The following is a 21,894-nucleotide window of genomic DNA, read 5'->3' on the forward strand; positions in this document are numbered from 1 at the left end:
GCTCTGCCCAGATAGTAACTGTGGGTCAGCGATGCAGGTTCAGTGCTGGTGTCTGGTAGCTTTTGTTAGCCAGCAGCCTGCAGGTTGCACCCTCTGCTGTTGAGCTCCTGGGAGCCTTGTGTATCTGACGCTTGCGTAGGCTCTTGTGTAGCTTGGGAAGTTGGACCTTCACAGCCTTTGGCGATAGCTTAGCAGTGTCCAGTAAGGTCCGAGTAGCAGGATCCCTTCCGGCCTCTGACGGTGACTAGTGCTAGAGTTCCAGGGCCTTCAGTATCTGACTCTGGGCCCTACAGGCTCAGCAGCTCTGCGGAGCTCTTCAGTGACAGTGGGCCGCGCTCAGCATGCTGTCTTCTCTAGTTTCTCTGTCACTCTGCCCCTGCTCTTGTCATCCTCTCCCACCTCTCAGCTGCCTCTTCAGCGATGGAGGAGCCAGACGCCTTGCCGCCTCTTGTAACTTGGCTCGTTGGCTGCACAGCTGCTGTAGCCACTGCCCCTTTGATGCTTCCATTGCCACGGGAGCGCTGCTCCTTGCTTTACTTCATGTCACCAGCTCTCCCCACACTACTACAGGAGCCGAAGCCAAAAGTGGCCCCAGAGAAGCCTTTTGTGGGGCCTGCTGCCCTTAAAAACAATGGCAGGAAATGGTCTCTCAGGCAGCTTACAGCCAGGAAGCGGAACCTCCTGCTTCCATAACCAGAGAAGGGGTGCTGGACCAGTCCCAGCTCACCTTGCACATACGTGAAGGTGTGTGTTTGCACCAACAAACAGCCTTTCTATTTTCCCATCAGGCAGGTCATCAGGGTCGTCAGGGAAGTGGGCCCCCACGTACCTTCCTGGACGGTTGCAAACCATCTAGAGTTCACAGAGACTTTGTGAGCAAAGACAAAACAAAACAAAACAAAACAGCCCTGGCAGAGGCTGCGCCTTCAGGAACTAGAGCATCCAGTTGTGACTATCAGGAAGTCTTCGCAAGGCCTCTATGGGACGCTTAAAGTGGCCGGTGCTGACCTAAGGGTGGGATGGCTGGCCAGATGCTTAACATTTATTTTGCTGGAGGTGGTCAGGGTGTCAAGGGAGAGTCTAACACCCGCCAGTTAGGGGATCAGATTGTCCTGTCCCCGACATCTTCTTTATAGGAAAACAACTCCCAGAAGGAATGCTTAAAATGAGAATTTAAAGATCTTATGGTTGACAGGAACATGACTTCTAAGAGAGGTTAACAGTGGCGAACACCCGCCCAGCAACCTACACCTCCACGCCCACTTCCTGCCCCATCCTACGCCTCCACGCTCACTTCCTGCCCCATCCTACGCCTCCATGCTCACATCCTGCACTTGTTTTAAGCATGCTCTTTGAAAGCAGGAACGAGACACTTGTGCATCGCGGAGCAGGTTGATATGCGAGTGACATTTCTCCTGCTCCCAGGGGTGCCCAGGCTACCTGTGGTTCTTGGAGAAATGAGATTCTGAGCTGGCAGTTTGGCAGGAGGCGTGCCCTCTGGTGGCTATGGGAGCTGTGCTTTGCGAGCCCCCAAGAGTGCTGGCACCTAGACCCCATCTCTGGAATCACTTAGGGAAACTTAGAGACTTACTATGGCCTAGGCCCCATTGCCAGAGATTCTGAGTTAAGTGGATCAAGGGAAGTCCTGGACTTTGGACTTGTTAAAGGGCTCCTAGATAGCCCTACGATCTTTAATACATTTGAGAACCATTGCCCCAGAACATGGGATAAGCTTCCTTCAGTGGGACACAAATATTTAACAAAAACAGAAGACCTTGCGATGAGTTCATTTTTAGCCCATCATTGTTATATAAAAGCAAAAAGGTAAATGTTAAATTGCGTTCACCATGCTGTGTTGGGCTGTTTTCATACCATGTGTTTTACATATTCACTACACACGTAGACCTAAGTTTCTGTTGAGATCTGTGTCACTGAAACAGGGCTTCATGTAGCCATTGCTGCTGCTCAAGGTGGCTTGCGCCGTTCCTTCCCAGGGGTTTTCAGCTTGTGTCTCACAGACCACGCAGACACCGTAACAGACTTGACCAGTCGTTTCCTCTTGCTTTACACTGTTTTCTAGGATTTGCTGTAGGAAAGCATTGTCTTGATGAGTTTGACGAGTGCCGTCACTGTTTTAAAGGGCACAAGAGGGACTGTGTGTATTCAGGGTCTTCTGGACAGCCTTCTGGAGTGAGATTACAGCCTCCTCCTCTAGTGCTGAATATAGAGCTTTAAAAATCTCCAGTTTTCTTGCCTCTTTCAAAAAAGATTTTTTTTTTTTGTTTTCCTAGTAGATGAATTAAGCAAAGCTCTTTATTAATTAGTCAGTCTGGTTTTAGTCTCCTTCTAGACTAGGGTCAATAGATGTTGCTGGAAAAGCCTATCTAAATGAGTCAAATTTGAGAAAGAATATGATGGTAGTTTGGATGTACTTGGCCCCCATAATCTCACAGGGAATGGCACTGTTAGGAGGTGTGGCCTTGTTGGAGGAAGTGTGTCACTGTAGGGGCGGGCTCTGAAGTTTCCTATGCTCAGGATACTGCTTAATGTCTCAGTCGACTTCCTGTGCCTGCGAGATGCAGCACTCTGAGCCCCGGCACCACGTCTGCCTGCACGCCGCCAGGCTCCCCATCATGATGGCAGTGGACTGAACCTCTGGAACTGTGAGGCAGCCACCCTCAATTAAGAGGGTGTAAGAGCTGCAGTGGTCCTGGTGTCTCTCCACAGCAATAGAAAGCCCCACTCTAAGACATACAATTGAAGCCTGAGGGATGAATAAGGACTGTTCTGGCAGTTAGGGGCAGCGTGTGAGACTGTTTGTGGAACAGAAAAATGGGATATGCACGTAAGTGAAGTGGATATGCTCCACTGGATATTAGGGAAAATGGGAAACACGGTGATGTGGGTGTTAGGGAAGTAAATCTGGGAGGGCAATCAAGGAAATTTAAAATACGAGCTGAAAATTCAAGAGTAGGTGGGGCGTGGTGGCACACCTTTAATCCCAGCACTCGAGAGGCAGAGGCAGGCTGATCTCTGCAGGTTTGAAGCCAGTCTGATCTACAAGAAGTTCAGGCCAGCCAGGGCCATATAGTGCAGGAGTCCCTGGAGGAAAGGGGACGGAATGGGAAGGAAAGCTGCATCTTTTTGGGCCACAGAGAAGACTTCTTGGTTCTCTCTCAAGGGGTTGACAATAGTGTCCTGGTTAGAAAAGGCAAAGAGAGATGCCTGGTTTGGCTGTAATGCATCTACAGCAAGCAATTGTAAGTCTACATCCAGAAACACACTTTTTTTTCCTTTTGCCATTAAACACTAGTGAACTTGTAACATACTGTTCTCTTTTTATCACCAGAAGGTGGATTTTTCCAACAACCAAATTTCTGAAATGGGTGACCTGTCGGCATACCACACTCTCACTCAACTGATTTTGGACAGTATCCTTTGAATGTGTGAAGGGGAGGCCGTGGCGACGTGACCCTTTGGAGAGGGTGTTGCAGACTACACAAAGTGGCATCAGATAAGTGATATCACTGACGTGTGTGGCTCATGTAACTGAATAAGAATCAACAGTCAGATGGGCGTGGGTGGCACACGCCTTTAGTCCCAGCACTCGGGAGGCAGAGACAGAGGCAAGTGGATCTCTGTGAGTTCAAGGCCAGCCTGGTCTACAGAGCTAGTTCCAGGACAGGCTCCAAAGCAATACAGAGAAACCCTATCTGGATAAACCAAAAAAAAAAAAAAAAAAAAAAAAAAAAAAAAAATCAGTAGTCATAAAATGAGGAAGGATGTTTGTTTACCAAGGACCAATTCTATAGCCAAAGCTTGCCATGGGCTTCTCACCACCACAGAGAAGGATGATCTTTGACATGAATGTCAAGTTGGTTCTTGATTCTAGAACTAGGGAAGTTCTGTTAAATGAGCATGCATCTTAAAATTTACTTAAACTTTTGTCTTATTTTATACAAACTCAGATTCTGAAAAATCTAGATTTGTCATGAGGAAAACTCGTAGTTATTTTATTGAGGAGTTCCTTCTGCTTCCTAGAATGCAAGGCATTCTAGTATGTTAGTTATTTCTTTTGTTGGGGGATCAAACCTGGGATCTCACCCATGCTTGAGAAGTGTTCTACCACAGACCTCTATCCCCAGCTAAAATGCATTTAACTAAAAACAGAAGAGAAGCCCGGTTTTGGATGTGCTTTCGGGAACATGCATGTACGCATTGAGTGAACTGTGTTCCCATGCAGACAGAATGCAGACTTCAACTCGTGGAATCTAAAAGGTTAACTGAAGATCTGTGCATCTAATGAGCTTGAATCTCTTTTTTACACCAGAGACTGGTGTTCTCTGGGCAATAAGAGAGCCTGGCCTTCTGTTGCTCAGCAAGCATCCTTCTCCGTCTCTTGAGAATTTGGGGGGCAGAACGGAGCATGAGTTGATTGCCCCGGAGTGTCTCATTCCAGGGATGAGGCAGCAGCTTGTTGGTAATAAGTCTGAGATTGCAGAGGCGGTGACCCTGAAGATGGGCTTTGCAGAGGAAGGACTGTGCTCATGTGGGATGCTAGAACGCATCCCACTTCCTTTAAAACTCACCCATGAAAATGACCAGTGAGTGACCTGTTAGACAGTGCTCACCAATAGAGACATCGGATAACGAGTTAGACGAAATGTTTTTATGGCAAATCAGAGGCATGCAGAAACGCACCTTCCTATAGCGCCTTGGCTTCGTGCTTGACCATGGTGTGTAATGAATGTTGAGAGACAGATAGAAACACACACACACACACACACACACACACACACACAGAGATAGATAGAGAGAGAGAGAGAGAGAGAGAGAGAGAGACAGACAGACAGACAGACAGACAGACAGACAGACAGAGAGACAGAGAGACAGAGGAGAGAGAGAGAACTCAGAAGCCACCTGGCTTGGAAATCCACTCATCTCTGGCTCGTTGAAGAGTACTTCCAGAAGGATCTATCTGAACCACATATCTGGACAATTTGAGTGCATGTTAAAGCTAAGAAGCTGGCTATACCCTAAAACCCTGCCTGTCAGGGGGTCAGCATGCAGAGGCCCTGCCTGCGCCTCACGGTACCCAGAGAACAGAGGAGCTGGGTATGGAGAACGTTCCTGTGGAAAGCTACCTCACTGTGCAGCCCAGACTGTCAAAGAAAGCAGCTCTCACATATTGTAGACTCAAAATAATGGATTCATTTTTAAAAGCATTTCTATCATGAGGGTTTTAATTTTTTAAGAATAAATTTAGCTTTCCATGTACAAAAGTAAAATATTAGAACTTTGTGAATGTCAAAAATGCAGTGATATCATAAAGAAAGGAATTAGGTTTTCTTCATTTAATGTGCACATTAGCTGTAATAATTAAGTCTTATTACTGACATATAAAGAAAGTAATTATTATATCAAGATTAATGGAAATTCAGAATGTGGGCATATAGAGTATATTATAGCATCTTTACCTATGTTTGAAAAACTACAGAGACAAATAGCCAAAACAAACTGCTCTTCTTGAGCTATTCGTGAAGTAAAATTATAAATAGTTTAATATTAGAAACATTACAGATAGAATTAACACTAACAATTTCAGGAAAATAAGTCTTTTTTCCCCCTAAAGAAACTGAAGTGATATATAAAATGTAATGAAATCCAACACTCTTTAAAATTTTTTATTACATTTATAATTTATCCTGTATGCATACATGTTTGTGGGTGCACACAGGACAGTGTCCACATGGAGGTCCGAGGACAACTTTTGGAAGTTAGTTTTCTCTTTCTACCATGTGGGTCCCAGGGTTCCAACTCAGACCATCTCGTTTGGTGCTAGGTAGGTGCCTTTAGGCATCTTTCCAGCTCCCAAATTCTGTACTCTTTCACAATACAACTAAGAAGACTAGCAAGAAAGAGTTCTCTCTGAGTATGTGCTCTACAAAAGTATTTTAAGCACAGTAATCTAAAAAACGCCAGCTGCTGGGAAGCACCCATAACAAGACGATCTCTTTGGAACTTGTCTGTGCTTATGACATTGGCTCAACCGCTTTGAGAAGACAGCTTTGAGTTCTCCCATAAGGGTGAGTGTCTGCACTCACCATGGCCTCTCCTGACACTTCTGACTTCTGCAGTTAATCACATGTACCCAAAGGCCGCAGAGAAGCGTTTATTGCAGTGTTGGCTATAATGACAAAATTGGAAACACACCAATTGCTCATCAATAAGAGCAGGAGTAAATAAATTATTTTATTATCAGGTAACAGCCAATGACATAGGCATGAAGATGGTTGCAATAGAGATGAATATTAAGGTTTTTAGGCTTTATTTTATGTTTGTGAATGTTCTGCTTATATGTATGTATGTATGTGCACTTCATGCATGCCTGGTGCTTGGGGAGGTCAGAAGAGGACATCAGGTCCCCTGGAACTAGAGAATAGATGTTTGTAAGCCTTCATGTGAGTGCTGGGAATTGAACCTGGGTCCTCTGCAAGAACAGTTTTAACCAATGAACCATCTCTTGATCCCAGAGATGAACTTTAATAAAAATAAACATAACCTAGGTACAAAGGGGAAAGGGACAACCCAGCATAGTATTTTTAAGAAGCAGACACAAAGATTGAACAGGAGGTGTGTGTGTGTGTAACTGAAGCTCAGAGTCTCATACATAATAGGCGCTACAATAAAGCCAAATTCCTAGCTCCCATAGATGTCAAAAAGAAAATATAAGCTTGATAGTTTGTTCGAAGAATTAAAAACTGAAATTCCTTTCATTTACTTTTATTTATGTGTATGTGTGAATGCATGTGTGTCCATACATGCTTGCTTCTCTGTATGTTCACCTCATGTGTGCAGTGTCCACAGAGGCCAGAAGAGCAGGTGTTGTAACCCCCAGAACTGGAGTTACAGGAAGTTGTGAGCTGTCTAATGTGGGTGCTGGAAACCAAACTCAGGTCCTCTGCAAGAGCAGTACATATTTTTAGCCACTAAACCATCTCTGCAGGCCCAAACTGTAGAAACTCTTATTTGAGTAATTTGAAAATAAATCAATTATGCTTGTAATATAAAATGATTATAGTAGATTATATTAATATCTTTAACTATATTGTTAACTATATGGTATCAATTATTTTTAGTTTGTCATATTAGATTATTTCATCCTTTCCTGTGTAGGTAATTGATACTTAATTGATAATCATCCTAAATTAGGAGGTGAGAAACTTAGTCAAGTTTAAATTGATTTATTTATTATTAAGTAAAGATGTAGTTTATTCTTTACCTTTCAAGTGTTGATGGGTAGTTAATAAATTAAAAACATGATTCATAGAATTTAAAATCTTAGACAGTGTTTTAGAGGCCATCCAGTGTTAATTATGTATTTTATGGTAAAGAAACCGGAGATCCAGGGAAGGTCAGCTCCTAGGTGGAGCTCCTGGTGAATTTGGTATGCCCACTCAGCTGTCCACCTAGCGATTACTACTTTTAATAACACTGCCGCTTAAGCCATATGCGTGTTTCATTCCTTCTTGAGACTCACTCCTGTGGCAGACACCACTTTTTAAGGTGGTAGAGCTCTCTCAGGATTGGTTGTGACTAAAACCATCGCTGTGACTGTCCACTGAGAGAGGCCTGGCGGATATCGGCCTTACTTCTCAGTGACTGTTTTCTGTACACCCAAACCATATTTTATGATTGTAGACAAATGAATAAGAGCAAATGCTGAACTAGTGAATAATTCATGCCAAGCGTTTATGACCTGCTGACAGCATCGCTGGAATGTAAAAATATATCGTTGGCTTCCCCAGGCCCCAGCCGTAAAGTTATGCTTAAGTGCCACAGGGTTCCTTCACTTGGTTTCCATAACAATCTAAAATTCCACTGTAAATGATTTATTCACAAAAATGGTAAAACTTCAGAGCCGGAAAGCAGCGTGCAGATTTTGAGTTCTCAGAGCCTTTCTCCTGATAGCTCTCTTTTAATATTATAATGCACCTAAGAGGATTAATCCAGGAAGCTAATTCATCATAATAGTTTAGTGATTTATCAGATTGTACCTCTTCTTATCAGAAACTCCCAAGACCTCAGAAAGAACGTGAAATAATAATGTTAGGAGGAAGGGCAAGAAGCACTCCATGAAGAATCTTCACAGAAGGAGATTAGAAGGAGATTAGAGAGATGAAGGCATCTGTCTGGCAAGTGTGGCTAGATGGGACCTCGAGCTGCTCACGGCCCAGTCATGTGTGCTGATTATAACCAGCACCAGCAGTGACGTATAATGTGACTGTTGGGAGAAGCACGGTGATGTACAGACTGTGGTCGTTCCTGGGAAGTGCATTCCAGTACTCCTCAGATGCCCAAGCAATGGATGCTCAAATCTCTTGTATATAATGAGGTAGATGCTGTGCCAGATGTTATCATGCTGTGTTGTTAGGGAGTAACGACAAGGGAAAAGTCTATATGACTTCCATGCAGTTGAATGCTTTTGTTGCATCAAGTGTTTTCATCATGTGGTTGATTGGCTCAATGAAAGGGCATGGGATCTGTGCGGATGCCGGGCCGGCGTATCCTTTACTTGTGAGCCCAAGTAACTTATGGTGCCTGAAAGTCCTTCAATGTTAAGGGGAATGAGACTTGGGAGGTGGGAGGAGATGGTAGGGAGTAAGCAGCATTCTGAACAAGGATGCTAACTGGACTCCTTATTCTTTACATGCCACCTCGAGCAACCACAGCGGGGTCTGCTGGATCCCGGGCTGTGGTTACAGTGAGAGGCACTGCGTTGCGTTTCTCCTCCTTTCTCTCCTCCGAGTCCTCATTTCAGAAAGCTTGATGCATAGTGGTGACAGGTAGAGAGGAAGCTGGAGGCACCAGGGGAATTGAGGCAGCCTCTGGGGTCTCAGAAACAAGCTCCCAATCCCTGTTTGTCACTGTCACTGTTAGGACTGGCGACTGCTTCCATCAGCTGCCAACTGCATCCGTTCATTTCGGAGCATCTTCTTCGTGGTTGGAATAGTGTCCAGGACACAATTGTTCCTGAAGCAGGACTTAAACGCTTTGTTCTCTCTGACACTGAACAGATGGCTATTTGAAGTTTTCATGGCTTAATCTTTGTTGCCAAAGATTGCTTGCCACAGAGATAGTTCATACACGGCTGTGTGAGATAATTTAATCTCTTGTTTCCCATATTTCATGTTCATCTTTCATGATAGCCCATATGTACAAAGAGCTGGCCTTTGTCTATTTCCAAGACCATTGTTTAGCCAGCCTAGAGGAAATGGGATCTGAAAGACAGTGTTTGTGAGTAAGTATCTGTTTGTATGGTTGTTTTGGCAGAGACTTTACTCATAGGAGATTTGAAATGGGAAACTGACCACCATAAAACTGTGTTTCTGCCCACGGGTGGAATCTGGAATCAGTAAGAGAAACCTAGAAATTTCTGCTACATTTGGTAATGTACCGTTGTCTGGTTTTCTTATTTATCTCTCTCCCTAGTCCAGCTCTTTTGGATTCAATCCCAGCCTTGAGTCATCTGTTTCCATGCTAAGAGAGTAGATATGATTCCTTGGCTCCATGTGATTATATTATATTATAGTGATGATATGAGAGCCTTATAGTCGTGAAGAATAGCTCATTCAGACCCCTTTTTAAAACAAACTTGTTCTTGAACTATTTTATGCATGTATGTAATGCATCCTGGCTATTGCCCCCACCCTCTCTCGTTTCCGTTCGTCTCCTCCCAGTACTCTCCCTTCCCTGCAAGTCCCTTTCTGACATCCACGTCTTTTTGTTTGTGACTCACCTGGTTTAAGAAGGACTGTCTGTGCAGTTATGGGTTTAAAACTAGTGGCTCACCAGTGAGTACACAGTTCACTGAAAACAGTGGCCGCCCCCCGAATGTATCAGTAGCCAGTAGTCTAAGAGAGAAGAGTAGGTCTCAATGAGCTCATTCTTCATCTTGACTGTTGACAAGGCTAGCCTTGCGCAGTCTAGTGCATTGTAAGGTGTGATTATAATGGCTGTGTCTACCCCTGCAGCCCTTCCCCCGTCTTCCAACTCTCACTTTCTCCAACCCTTCTGCACTTACTCAGCACTAGAGGGGCAGTGTAAATGTCCTTTTGAGGGCTGTGCATTCAACCATCACTCCCTTTCAGCACCTGGGCAGCCGAGTCTCTGTTCACCATCAGTCACGACAAAGAGGAGCTTCTCTTACTGAGATGACATTTGCATTCGTTTTGGGGCATACATGTAAATATTTTGAAGGAAGTTTGGTTCCATGTCAATGTAGCCAAACAACAGTAGTTAAGTTCCCCCTGGAGCCCATAGTCTCCCCAGCCCCGGGTTTTCGATCAAATGTGCAGTACCAGGTGTGAATTCTGTCCTGGGAAGTGCACCTCAAATACAGACACAATTGATTACTCCCATTATCCTCGTGCCATTATTGCTCCAGGATCACACCCAATTTTTATTTCTTTTTCCCTATGACTAGCCTCACGCTAATTTGGTGTTATCCCCATGTTACAAATGCAAAATCTGATAGTGAAGGGTTGTGTAAGCCAGGTAGGGCTTTTGCGTTTATCCTATTAAAACATCTTAAAAATTTACTTATGTGTGTGTATATATTCGTGCGTGCGTGTGTGTGTGTGTGTGTGTGTGTGTGTGTGTGTGTGTGTGTGTGTGTACATGAGTACAGATCCCACTGAAGGCCTGGAGGGCGCGTCACATTTCCTGGGATTGGCGTTACAGATGACTGTGAACTGTTTGATATGGTTGCTGGCATCCAGACTCAGGTCATCTGCAAAAGCAATACACACTCTTAACCCGTAAGCCACCGCTTCAGCCCCCTCTATGAGATTTTTTTTTTTTTTTTTTTTTAAATTAGAGAGGACAGCCAATCAACTTTTCAAAACAATTAACCTGAATTTAGCATGGAAGGGACTTGAGGGCAGGAAGTAATGGTTATTAAAGGAACCCACTGATGGTAAAAGTGAGGTGAGTAGGCAACTGAGTGACTCCAAGGGACACCCAAAGACACGTTTAAAGCATCAACGCTGGGTCTTGGGAACTAGTTGGGCGGTTTGAGGACAGAGATGGCTCAGCTGAACACTCGGCTTTGGAATTGCTGTTTGGACCGACTGCAAGCCTGGAACACAAGACAAATTTTAAAAATGTGATTGGTGAGAACAGAAACAGCAGATGGTGATATTAGAGCAGGCTTCTAGCTTCCTGTATTTGCATGGGAAAAAGAGAAGCCAATACACATGGGAAGAAAGGGCTGATCACCCATGAGAAGTTGTTGGTCTCCAAGCCACCCATTTGCTGTTGAGACATCTCCAAGGTGATAAAGCCCCTTTCACATGCCTCTGGAGGGTGACCCTGCCTCCCAGATTGCTGTGTGAGGGGAGTTGCCCATGGAGATCATTAACTATCCCAGAGAAGTACCGCCTGCCTGGGAGTCACGTGTGGACACAGATGCTATGCCTTAAAAGTTTTATACAAGTGGTGTTTTATCCTGTATGAAAAACATATAAGGTTTAGGGCTCTTCCAATATGGGGCATATAATATTCTTTTATTTAAACTCTTGTCTGATGTTTCTAGTGATAGATTTTGTTTTATACCTTAATTTTTTTTTTTTTGGTGTGTGTGTATGTGTGTGTGTTTAATCTTTTTAAAAACTTTGAATAACATTTTCCTTAAACATAGTTGTCATATACAGACAATGAGATAGGAGAAATCAATGGGATAGAGAATTGCATCTGCCTGACCCACCTGAGCCTGGCTGGCAACAAGATCACAACGATCAATGGCTTGGGAACCTTACCCATCAAAGTGCTTTGTTTGGTGAGTGCAACAAGACGAGACTTTTTTTTTTTTTTTTGTAGAAGTAGTGGTTACTGTTTAAGAAGTGTATGAATTATGACCACTTAGGGTTTTTTCTCAGCTCCTTATAGTGTCTGGTATGCATACCTGCTCCTGTGTGTGTGAGATCAATAGTCCATGTTCCAGTAAAGCCAGTTTCATATTTGGTATGCAAACGAGAAAACTGTAGACGGTGGATCTCCTGGTCTGTGAAAGAAGGTAGTTTTACATACTATGTGTTTCACTGGTGAAAATAATATTTGAGCATAGGAAGCATGCTTGCTGCTGCTCACACTTTAGTATTTCCCAGGCACTGAACTCACGCGGCCCATCTATACAAATGCATGCCAGTCTCCCAATCTGGAAGTCCCAAGTCATGCTGAGAATTCATGCATAGTTCAATCAGAAAGATTCCATCAGATTGCCATTTCCCAAGGAAAGTAAGCGCCTTTTTAAGCCCTGTGACATGTCAAGGGACCACATCTCAAATCAAAGATGAGACTGTTTGCAAACAAGCCAATAGGACCCTATGTAACCCAAAAACGCACATGGTATTTATAAATCGACAGTACGGGCTACTAGCATGTGCCAGAGTGCTAATGCTGTGTATATACAGGGTTCTTGCTTACTCTTCCCCTCCCTCCTAGCCTTAGATGGCTCTCTGGGCCTTTATTAAACCCACCCGAGGGTGGGCAGGTTTGTATCTTACTGATGTTTATGTCTCTCTCACATGTGTACATTTTTTAATTTAAAAATTAGTTTCCATTTTGTCTTTGGGTGTTTTGCCTGCATGACTGTTTAAGTACGACTTTCCTACCCTGTTCTCAGGGAGTCAAGGCAATGTCATAGGACCCCCTAGGACTGGAGTTAGAGTTGTGAGCCACCATGTGGGAACTGGGAAGCAAGCCTGGAAAAACAGCCCTGCTCTTAACTGCTGAGTCGTCTCTCTGGCCTGCTGTGCACACTTTTTACACACGCACAGATTCTTTATTTAACACAGCCACTGAAGTTTGGCTCTGTGATTGTGTTCCTTCCTCTTAAAGTTCAAAATACTTTCTGAAGACCTTCTAGCCCTCCATGGAATCCAGAGAAGGTGGGCGGGGGGGGGGGCTGCAGAGAAAGGATTCAGGGGGCCACGCGAGAGTTTACGTTTTCTGAGCTTAAGGAGTGACAATTATTATTAAAAACGGCGCATTTCACTTTCATTTGCTGTTTCATTAGTCACATAACCCTCCCTGGCAGTATTATTCTTGCTATTTTTTTTTTTTCCTGGCAATAAATTAGATAGGTTGTTCTGCTCCCTGTTCCCAGCACCCAAATGGGGGCCAGGAAACACAGAGTAGGCTGTTACTCATTTTCACTGAAATTCTGGGGTTTCGAAAGTTGCCTTTTCCAAATTTTAATAAAATTTATAAGCAAAATGGTACACATTTGCTTCAGCAGTTTTTTTATTGACTTTACTTTTAATTCACGGAGTCAGAAAAACCATTTGATTTATCTAGTGACAAGAATTCAGTTTATAATATAGTGACGATAACAAACCATCTCCCAATACTTTGCCTTCATCTTTTGTGGGCAAGGGAACCTCCCGGCTTGGCCACGGTCCCTTCTGTCCTTCTTAGAACACAGTGATAATGCACGGCAAAGCTTGAACTTCCCCTTGTTGGAGTAAAAGCCAGCTCGGTTTCCCCCGACAGACTGGTTGATGAGGATTGTTTCCTAATTTAATTTACTTCCAACAATTTACTTCTCAAAGTGTTTTTTCCGCTACTCACTACAAGGCTGGAGGAAGGGTATGCAGAAACTTCTTCATGTCCACACCCAGGAGCGAGCCTTTGGGTTCCCAGTGCAGGACAAAGGCCCTATATCAGGGCTTTCAATCAGAAATGCTGTGATTCTCAGCTTCTCTTAGTCTCCTCTCTTTCACAACCACAGGCTGGCTAATTAAACTTTTCTATGCCCTGCTCTGCTCAGACCATCTACCACTTTGAAAGCCATCAGAGACACTGAAGAATAGAACATCTGTCCTCCGTACAGAAAGTGCGTCTCAGTCTTTTGGGGGAAAGTGTATTGTATATAAATTTGATATGTGGGCCATGTCTGAATGGGAGATTGAGCCCTCATTTCAATACATTAAATTGATATGGATAGGATGGCGAGCGCAGCACGGTCCCTTTCCTATTACTTTTCATTTTTTATAACTTTTTTGAACTTTGAACAGGAAAATTTGATTTCACTTTGGCAAATAAGGTTATGAGGGTTTTTTTTTCTTTTTTATTACATTTTTTCAAACATATAGAAGTAAAAAGAATAGTATAATAAGCCCTCATGGGCTATATCCCACCTTTAAAGATTATTAACATTCTATTATGATATTTTAAGGGGTTATAGAATTATACTAGTGAGCACAAATCTGGTTCATTATTGAAATGAAATTTTATAAAAAATAGGATCAAAGTGAGTTTCTTGCTATTCTATGTGCCAATAAACATTTCCAGTGAAAATATTCAGATGAAAGGGGATACAGTAATTTAAATTTTCAGTTCTTAAGTCGATATTGAAAGTTCTGATTTTTTTTTTTTTTTTTTTTTTTTTTTTTTTGAGACAGAGTCCTCTATGTAGTCCTGGCTGTTCTAAACTCACTATGTACAGTCTGGGCTTGAACTTTCAGAGATCTACCTGCCTCTGCATCACCATATCTGGCCTGAAAGTTTTGAATGTTATAAGGATAAGTAAAGCATATTATTAACTGAAAATTTGAACTTATTCTATTCCTTAAGGAAAAAGAGCCAAGGACTGGAGTATGTTTGGAAATACTCAAAAATGAAAATTATTGCTATTACTGCTATTGCTATGAGTATGTGGGGTCTGAGAAGGAGGACTATCATTTGAGTATGGGTAACTTCCTCCTGTTCTCATTGTCTGAGAGATGCTTATATATGAATTACTGAAAAAATAAGCTTGATTATCATTGTATAGTAAGCTACCCGGTTGTAATGGCATTGGGGGAATAACTATAGTTGTTAGCTAACAGTTCTGCACCCTGTCCTGGGTTGGGAGGGGGCTGTTCCTTCTGATGGGTTTGCTGACATATTGGTTGGGTGAGGTTGACTCATATGGGATGCTTTGATGGCTAGATTTTCTATTAGTCTCAGAGTACTGACTCATAGGTATCAGCCTGTCAGTCTGCGCTTTAGTCTCAGGGTATTTTCCCATGTGATTTCTGCTTGTATGGAAGACTTGTCCATAGTAGAATGGCCGGAATTCTCACATGGTATCTTAGAGCTCCTAGGACCTGAAAGTAGGAATGGCTTGGTCATATCTTACAGGACATATTTCTGTCATACTCTGGTTAAGGGAGGTTTTATAGGCTTAAAGAGGAGGTACTACCCAGACTCTGCCAACTCAACTATCCCTGCAGACTTTGTGAGATGATGTCACTTCAGAATGTTTCTAGAAACAAAGTGTATGAGGGAGTCACGGTATTGGCTTACCGTGATGGCGCTAAAAGCGTGCGTTCAGGCCATGACTGGTATTTAGGTCTCGGGTGTGTGTCTTAGTGGCTTTTCCAGTTGCTCGCATTGACAAACTACTGTGGCAAAAGCAACTTAAGTGGGGAAGGGTCTCTTCAACTCACAGTGCTGAGTCACAATCCATCCTAGCAGGGCAATCACAGCGGCAGGAGCCACAGAGAACATGTCTGAGGGACTCACATACGTCACAGAAGAGCAATGTATTAGAGCACGCGTGTGAGCGTTCAACTCTCATTCTTATTGTACATTTCAGAGTTCTCGGCCAGGGGGTGGTACCCACAGTGGGTGGGGCTTCCCACCCCAATCATTATAATCCATCCCAGGGATGCCCACCCATCTCACCAATCCTTTGTTGAGAATCCCTTCTCAGACAGCATGTTTGTACTAAAGCTTAATGGGAAAAAAAGAGGCCATGGATTTTCAAGAGAACAAGGAGGGTTATATGGGAAGGTTTGGAGGGAAGGAAGGGAAGAGGGAAAGGACATAATTATAACCTCAAAAAATAAATGAAGTAGTTTGAAAAGTCAAAGGACTAACATCATAGCACGCACCATGAAGAGCGTCTATTACTTAATGTTTGACTTTCCTAGCGCTGACTGAAAAGTTGAACGTGGAGATGAAAATATTAAAAATACTCATGAAAACATGATACCCTGTCCTTTCATCTTCAGTATGTGAGTGGGGTGGGGGTGGAAACGGGGATGGGGGAAGAACAACTTACTGTTTTGTTTTTGATTTTGAAGAAACTGGGGCCCATGTCCAAATACGAAGATTTCCCACTCTGTACCTTTCTTGCACATTGCTTTCCAACACAAACTATTGTATCCATTGTAGAGCAACAACCAGATTGAGACCATCACAGGTCTGGAGGATCTGAAAGCCTTGCAGAAGCTGGATCTGTCCTACAATAAGATCAGTAGCCTCCAGGGCTTGGAGAACCACGACCTCCTGGAAGTGATCAACCTAGAGGATAACAAGGTGGGTAATGCAGGGCGTGGCTCCTGTGGCTCTGGGAAGTGAGCACCCTGGCCAGTCGGCACAAAGACCTTGTATTGGCTTCTCAAAGATGACATGGAATGCCCTCTTAGGACCACCGTTCTAGCAAACTTTCGGGGACAGTTCTTAGAGTATGACTTTATGAATTCTTAATCACAGGGTTTCAAAGGTTCAAGCTGTCATCGTGTGTGTAATTTTCTAAAGTCACTGCGTTCATGCAACATTCTCTGTAGGAAGAAAGTATCCAGAATATTCAAAATGTCCAAGCAAGAAGAGATGAGAGAATATCCATAGGCTGATGTCTCCTCTTGTTTACACTCAGAGAAAAGTGATTGTTGGTGGGAGAGACTTGGGGGAGATGATGCTGGGAAGGGTTCAGCGTTTCAGTTAGAGGCTAGGCAGAGGGATGCATTCAAAGATCTATTTAGTACCACTAACTGGAGTTAACAATACAGTAGGGATTTCTTTTTGGGGGAGGGGTGGATGTTAAGACAGGGTCTCGGGTAGTCTAAGTTGGCCTTGAACTTGCTGTGTAGCCAAGGGTCCTCCTGTCTCTACCTCCAAAGTGCTAGAATTTATAGCCACAAGCCACCACTAGTTAGCAACTGTGGTCTTGAAAAATGCTGAGAATGAGTTTTTAATGTTCTTACCACAAAGATGATAATCTTTAGGAAATAATACATTATTAACTATATTTAGCTTTTCTAATATATATATATATATATAATGGTGTATATGTTAAATGTAAATATATACAGTTGCATCTGTAATTTAATAAATGTAAATGCCACAGGAAAGGCTTACCCATAAAAATTAAGCAAAATAAAGAGACATGGAAGTGATTCTTTACATCCTGCTGGTAACAACAGCGTCTCTTCAGTAGGTCGGGGAATGAATTTGTTTGCATGACTGGCTTAATGTATGTTTTACTTTCGAAATGATATTCATATTCATTCTCTGTGTGTCTGTCTCTCTGTCCACCCCCCACTCCCCCACCTCACCCCCCCCATCCCCGTCTCTGGTTCTTGACACTGAACCCAGAACCTTTGGGATGCTCTACCACTGAGCTATATTTTGAACCCTCCCAAATTAATTTACTTAATCCTTCTTCCCCCCTTTCTTCCTCCCTTCCTCCCTTTCTTCCTTTCTTCCTTCCATCCTCCCTCCCTCCTCTCTCCTTACCTCCCTCACTTTTCTCCCTCCCTTCCTTCTTTTTTCTTTCTCTACTCCCTGCTCCTTTTCATCCTTCCTTCCTTACACAGTACTGGGGCCTCTCATATGGTGCCCACAAACCCTGGCTGAGTTATATTCCAAGGAACTTTCCTGGACGTTTATATCATTCATTAGGCTGTAAGCAAATGGACACAAGTCAGGCATTATGATCTGTGACTAAGCACAGTCTTAACCTTAGGCAAGGTGTCGGTTTTCACCTCACTTGGTCTGTTTGCTGAGTTGCTAGTGACTTCACACCAGGTAATGGATTCTACTAGATGACCTTGGTCCATGTATCTTGTGTCACAGGAAGACAGTACACTCTCTGTTCCAAATGGCTTTCATGTCCTTGTTATGAACTTGCCATTGAAGACTGACTTAAGTAATACTTTGTGCTTAAAATGGTTCTCATATTTAAATGGGGGATGATGAAAGGTAGAATATGCCCATTAAATGCCAACTCAGTACATCAAATCATTTAAAAGAAGAAGTAATAGCAATATGGATAACAAGTTGTACTAGATGAGAACCTTGGGTGGGGGTAATACCTAAGAACATGAGGCCTGGCTGTGCCATGGGTGTAATGCAAAGTTACTAGCACTAATAAAAGGAAAAAGGAGAAACAGAAAATGTTAACTCTAATAATACATATTATTTAACGAGGTATCTCTGAAACGCATTTTTAGCACATAACCTACATGTGAAGTTATTATTGAGTTGTTTTGCCACCTATTGTTTTACAATGGCCTTTTGGGTGTTTATGTTGTAGTTGGGAAAACATCTCACTTCATTTAGTCAGAATGACAGTCTAGAATCATCTTCCGCATAGTGTACCACTCCCTAGCTTTTCAAGTCACTTTCCAAACTGCATTGGAAGAAGGTGAAGAGAAAGAGGTATGTTCAAATGAAGAAAGGCATTCATAATTTTCAAGTGTTAGAGACTGTTTTGTAAAAAGTGGCCGCATGCCCTACAGGGGACTCCTTTGGCAAATCAGTTTTTGGCAGAAGTACAATTTCCTAGTTCCCTACTGGGCATGTTGGAAGCAACCTACAGGCCTTTGAAATGCTATATGAACCATCTAAAGGCCCTAAGGGATTTCTTTAGAATAGTTAAGAATTTTTTGATTCAGGGATGAAAAATATGTTTGTAAAGGGAGCACCTAGGTTTGCTGCTTCATCTGTGATTAAATTTGATGTTAGAAATACTGTTTTCTTGGTAGCAATTTAATCAGTGTTACTTCTGTGTATATGCTTGTCCATGCCTGCCCTTTGCCAATGTTTACTGTCTGCTGATTAGGGGGTGGGAGGGTCTCTGCCATCTTCTATTTCACAATCCCTGTGACATTCTAAATCACACTTAAATATCACTTAAAATTGACCCCAACTTTTAACTCTACTACAGTCTCCACCCTCCCTGCCAGCAGTGGGATGTTTGTCCGGGGTAACTCAGGGAATGCTAGGCTACTTCTGAATCTTGATGCTATACCTCCGAGTTTTTGTGTGTGTATCGGGAAGTGGCTGTTTTTCGAGACAGTTTTTCTGTGTATCCCTGGCTGTTCTGGAACTTGCTTTGTAGACTAAGCTTGCCTCAAACTCATAGATCCACCTGCTGCTGGGATTAAAGGTGTGTGCCACCATGCTGGGTTTATGCCTTAGAATTTATTATCAGTCTTTCTTGTGCACTTTTGTAAGGAGTAACACTCTGATACTCATAAAACAGCAGGCGTAAGGGAAGAACTTCAGTTCTAGGTAACCACAGCACTCTGGACATTCTCCCTTGATGTGGATGGAGGTGGCAACAGCTAAGCATTGTTTTTGCAATGCTCTAGATGGGGTGTGTTCCATAGTGAAGGGTTTCTTGCTTTCGTTGTTCAGAAATACACTCTTAATTTTTTTTAGACAGTCCTTCAAAAATCACTTATTATCATTAAGTAAGTGACAGTCTCCTGAAGCAAACAATGAGTAAACACACACACACATCCGTGTACACATGTACACATGCACACACAGAACAAGTTTACAAACCCATAATGGGACAACTTAAATATCAAGGAACATATCACAAAAATATGACTTCCACTAATGGCAATACACTCCTGTTAATGTCTCAAGCAATGGAATGACATCACCCTAACCTTCTTGGATCCTGGTTCATACTTTTGTCTGTTGTGAGAGTTGATGCCAAGTGAACTTGATCTCTCTATGGAATTATATTTATTAAACTTGAAAAGCAGAACATTGGGTACACGATCTTGGCGGCTCCTGTGTTATGCAGGGACCGACCCTGAATCAGAGATAGGCAGGGCTGGGTTATTGGAGATGTTGGAGTGATCTCATCGTGGTTATACTCAGTCTCCATTCTACTCCTGCCATTGGATACAAGCAAGAAGGAGGCACCATTGGAGGCTGTGGTCTCTACATCCCAAAGTGCCAGCCAAGGCTAGGTAGCCTGAGCCGCTATCCAGACCCAAAGATATGGACATGGGAACTGTCCATGGTTTTGTGCAGATGTTAAGGGTATTCACTTGTAGCCTTAGGTGCTTAAGCTGCTTCTTCAGTCCTTTTTGAGCTTTCACGTCAAGACTAATATGACTTCCCCTTTAGTCATGGCCTTTACTTAATGCCTACTCCATAATGGCCTGCTTCTTGTTAACCTACTCAGTAGAGCTGGAGTGAGCCTGCTGACGTCACGGCCTTGACTTGACTGAGGACATTAGGCCAGCAGTGGAGGAAAGAAGACCTGGTATGGTCAGTTCACATAACTTAGGGCAGAGACCAGTGGGCTTAGGGGTGAGCATGGGGCCTTGTGCTCTCTGGATAGTGATTTAGAGGGCAAAAATGTCATCGTTTTCTTTCTGTCTCCTTGAGGGGCTCCAGACAGCTAGCCTCTCCTCCACACTGCTTTTCATCATTAGTATGTATTGCTGCCCAAGTGCTGTGGAGTAATCCTTCTGTACACTGGGAAAATGTTAATAAAAAGCTGATTGGCCGATAGGTAGGATTGGGGGGGCAGAGAGAATTCTGGGAGGAAGAAGTCTGAGGATTCAGGAGTCAGCCATGGAAGAAGCCACATGGGAGGTGGTATAAACAAGCTTGGGGCAGCACATAGATTAATAGAAATGGATTCATCTAATTGTAAGAGCTGGCTGAAGACAAGCCCAAACTATCAGCCAAGCATTTATATTTAATGTCAAGTCTCTGTGCATCTACTGGGGAGCTATCGGTCCTGACCAAAAACAAAAACAAAAAAACTCTCCCTAGACCCAAGATTATAGCATGTCAGTTTTAGACTTCATATCTTGAAGAGTTATTTTCCTTCCCTCTAGGACAGTTGTTCTCAACTTGTGGGTCACAACTCCTTTGAGAGTCAATTGACCTTTTCACAGGGGAGTCTGAGAGTTATTTCTAACTCTGATCTCTTGTCATTTCTGATTTTTATGTTTAAATGCATTTTCCTTATCTTAATTTAAAAAATATTCTCATGATTTTTTATTTTAAGTTATGGATTTTTTTCATTATTTAATCTTTAATCTAACTAGGACTTGTGTGTGAGGGGGGAGTGTGCAATAGACATTGAATTCCCATATAGAAAACAAATAGTTCCAATATTTTAAAAATCTGATTTAATAGCATAAGATAATCTATTAATGGATATGTCAGGATTTATTGAATTATTTACTTATTGAAATTTGTTGTGTTTACAACTTGCTATTAAAATAATGTTGAAGTATATATCCTCACACATAAATCTATCGTTACATGCATTTTTTATTATTTCCTTATGATGGATCTTTGGAAATGTCATTACTGGGAATGGATGTCATAAAGCTTGTTGATTTCTTTTTTGAACATTCATGCTTATTCCTCCCACTGCAGTTATAAAGTTAGGATAAGTTATTATAGGCCTATCTGGCTACTCATTTGTCAATACAATCATTTAAAAATTGCCAACCTGGAAATGAAAACTAGTTTTTGTATATTGTTCTTTATACATTTCTTTGACTATTAATGTGGTTAAACACTTTTGTTGAATTTTATTTCCTTTTTAAAAATTATCACTGCTCCTATTAGCCATCATTTTTTATGACAGTTGTAATTTGCTTCTTATTGTATGTAAGGTATTTTAGCTACATATTTAAAATAATGTATAGATTATGTTGACATTTTCTGTAGAATATTCTTCTATTGTTTTTATCTTTTTGCAAAATCTTTCCCCATTCTGGATCTGGTAGATGCTTATCATAAACTATTTTCCCCTGTATCTTTTTACTATTTTCAACTCTTTTTTTTTCCTTC

General features: G+C 42.4%; 1 protein-coding gene across 1 annotated transcript in view; it reads left to right on the forward strand.

Annotated features, from left to right (window-relative positions):
- Lrguk (leucine rich repeats and guanylate kinase domain containing) overlaps positions 1-21,894 on the forward strand; it is a 69,560-nt gene that overhangs the window by 13,303 nt on the left and 34,363 nt on the right. The window contains exons 5-7 of the mRNA XM_051175889.1: positions 3,350-3,431; positions 11,715-11,839; positions 16,225-16,368. Coding sequence (XP_051031846.1) covers positions 3,350-3,431; positions 11,715-11,839; positions 16,225-16,368 — 351 coding nt within the window. The remainder of the gene's footprint in view (positions 1-3,349; positions 3,432-11,714; positions 11,840-16,224; positions 16,369-21,894) is intronic.

The sequence above is a fragment of the Phodopus roborovskii genome, unplaced genomic scaffold, assembly GCF_943737965.1.
Source record: "Phodopus roborovskii unplaced genomic scaffold, PHOROB, whole genome shotgun sequence".
Classification (NCBI taxonomy): domain Eukaryota; kingdom Metazoa; phylum Chordata; class Mammalia; order Rodentia; family Cricetidae; genus Phodopus; species Phodopus roborovskii.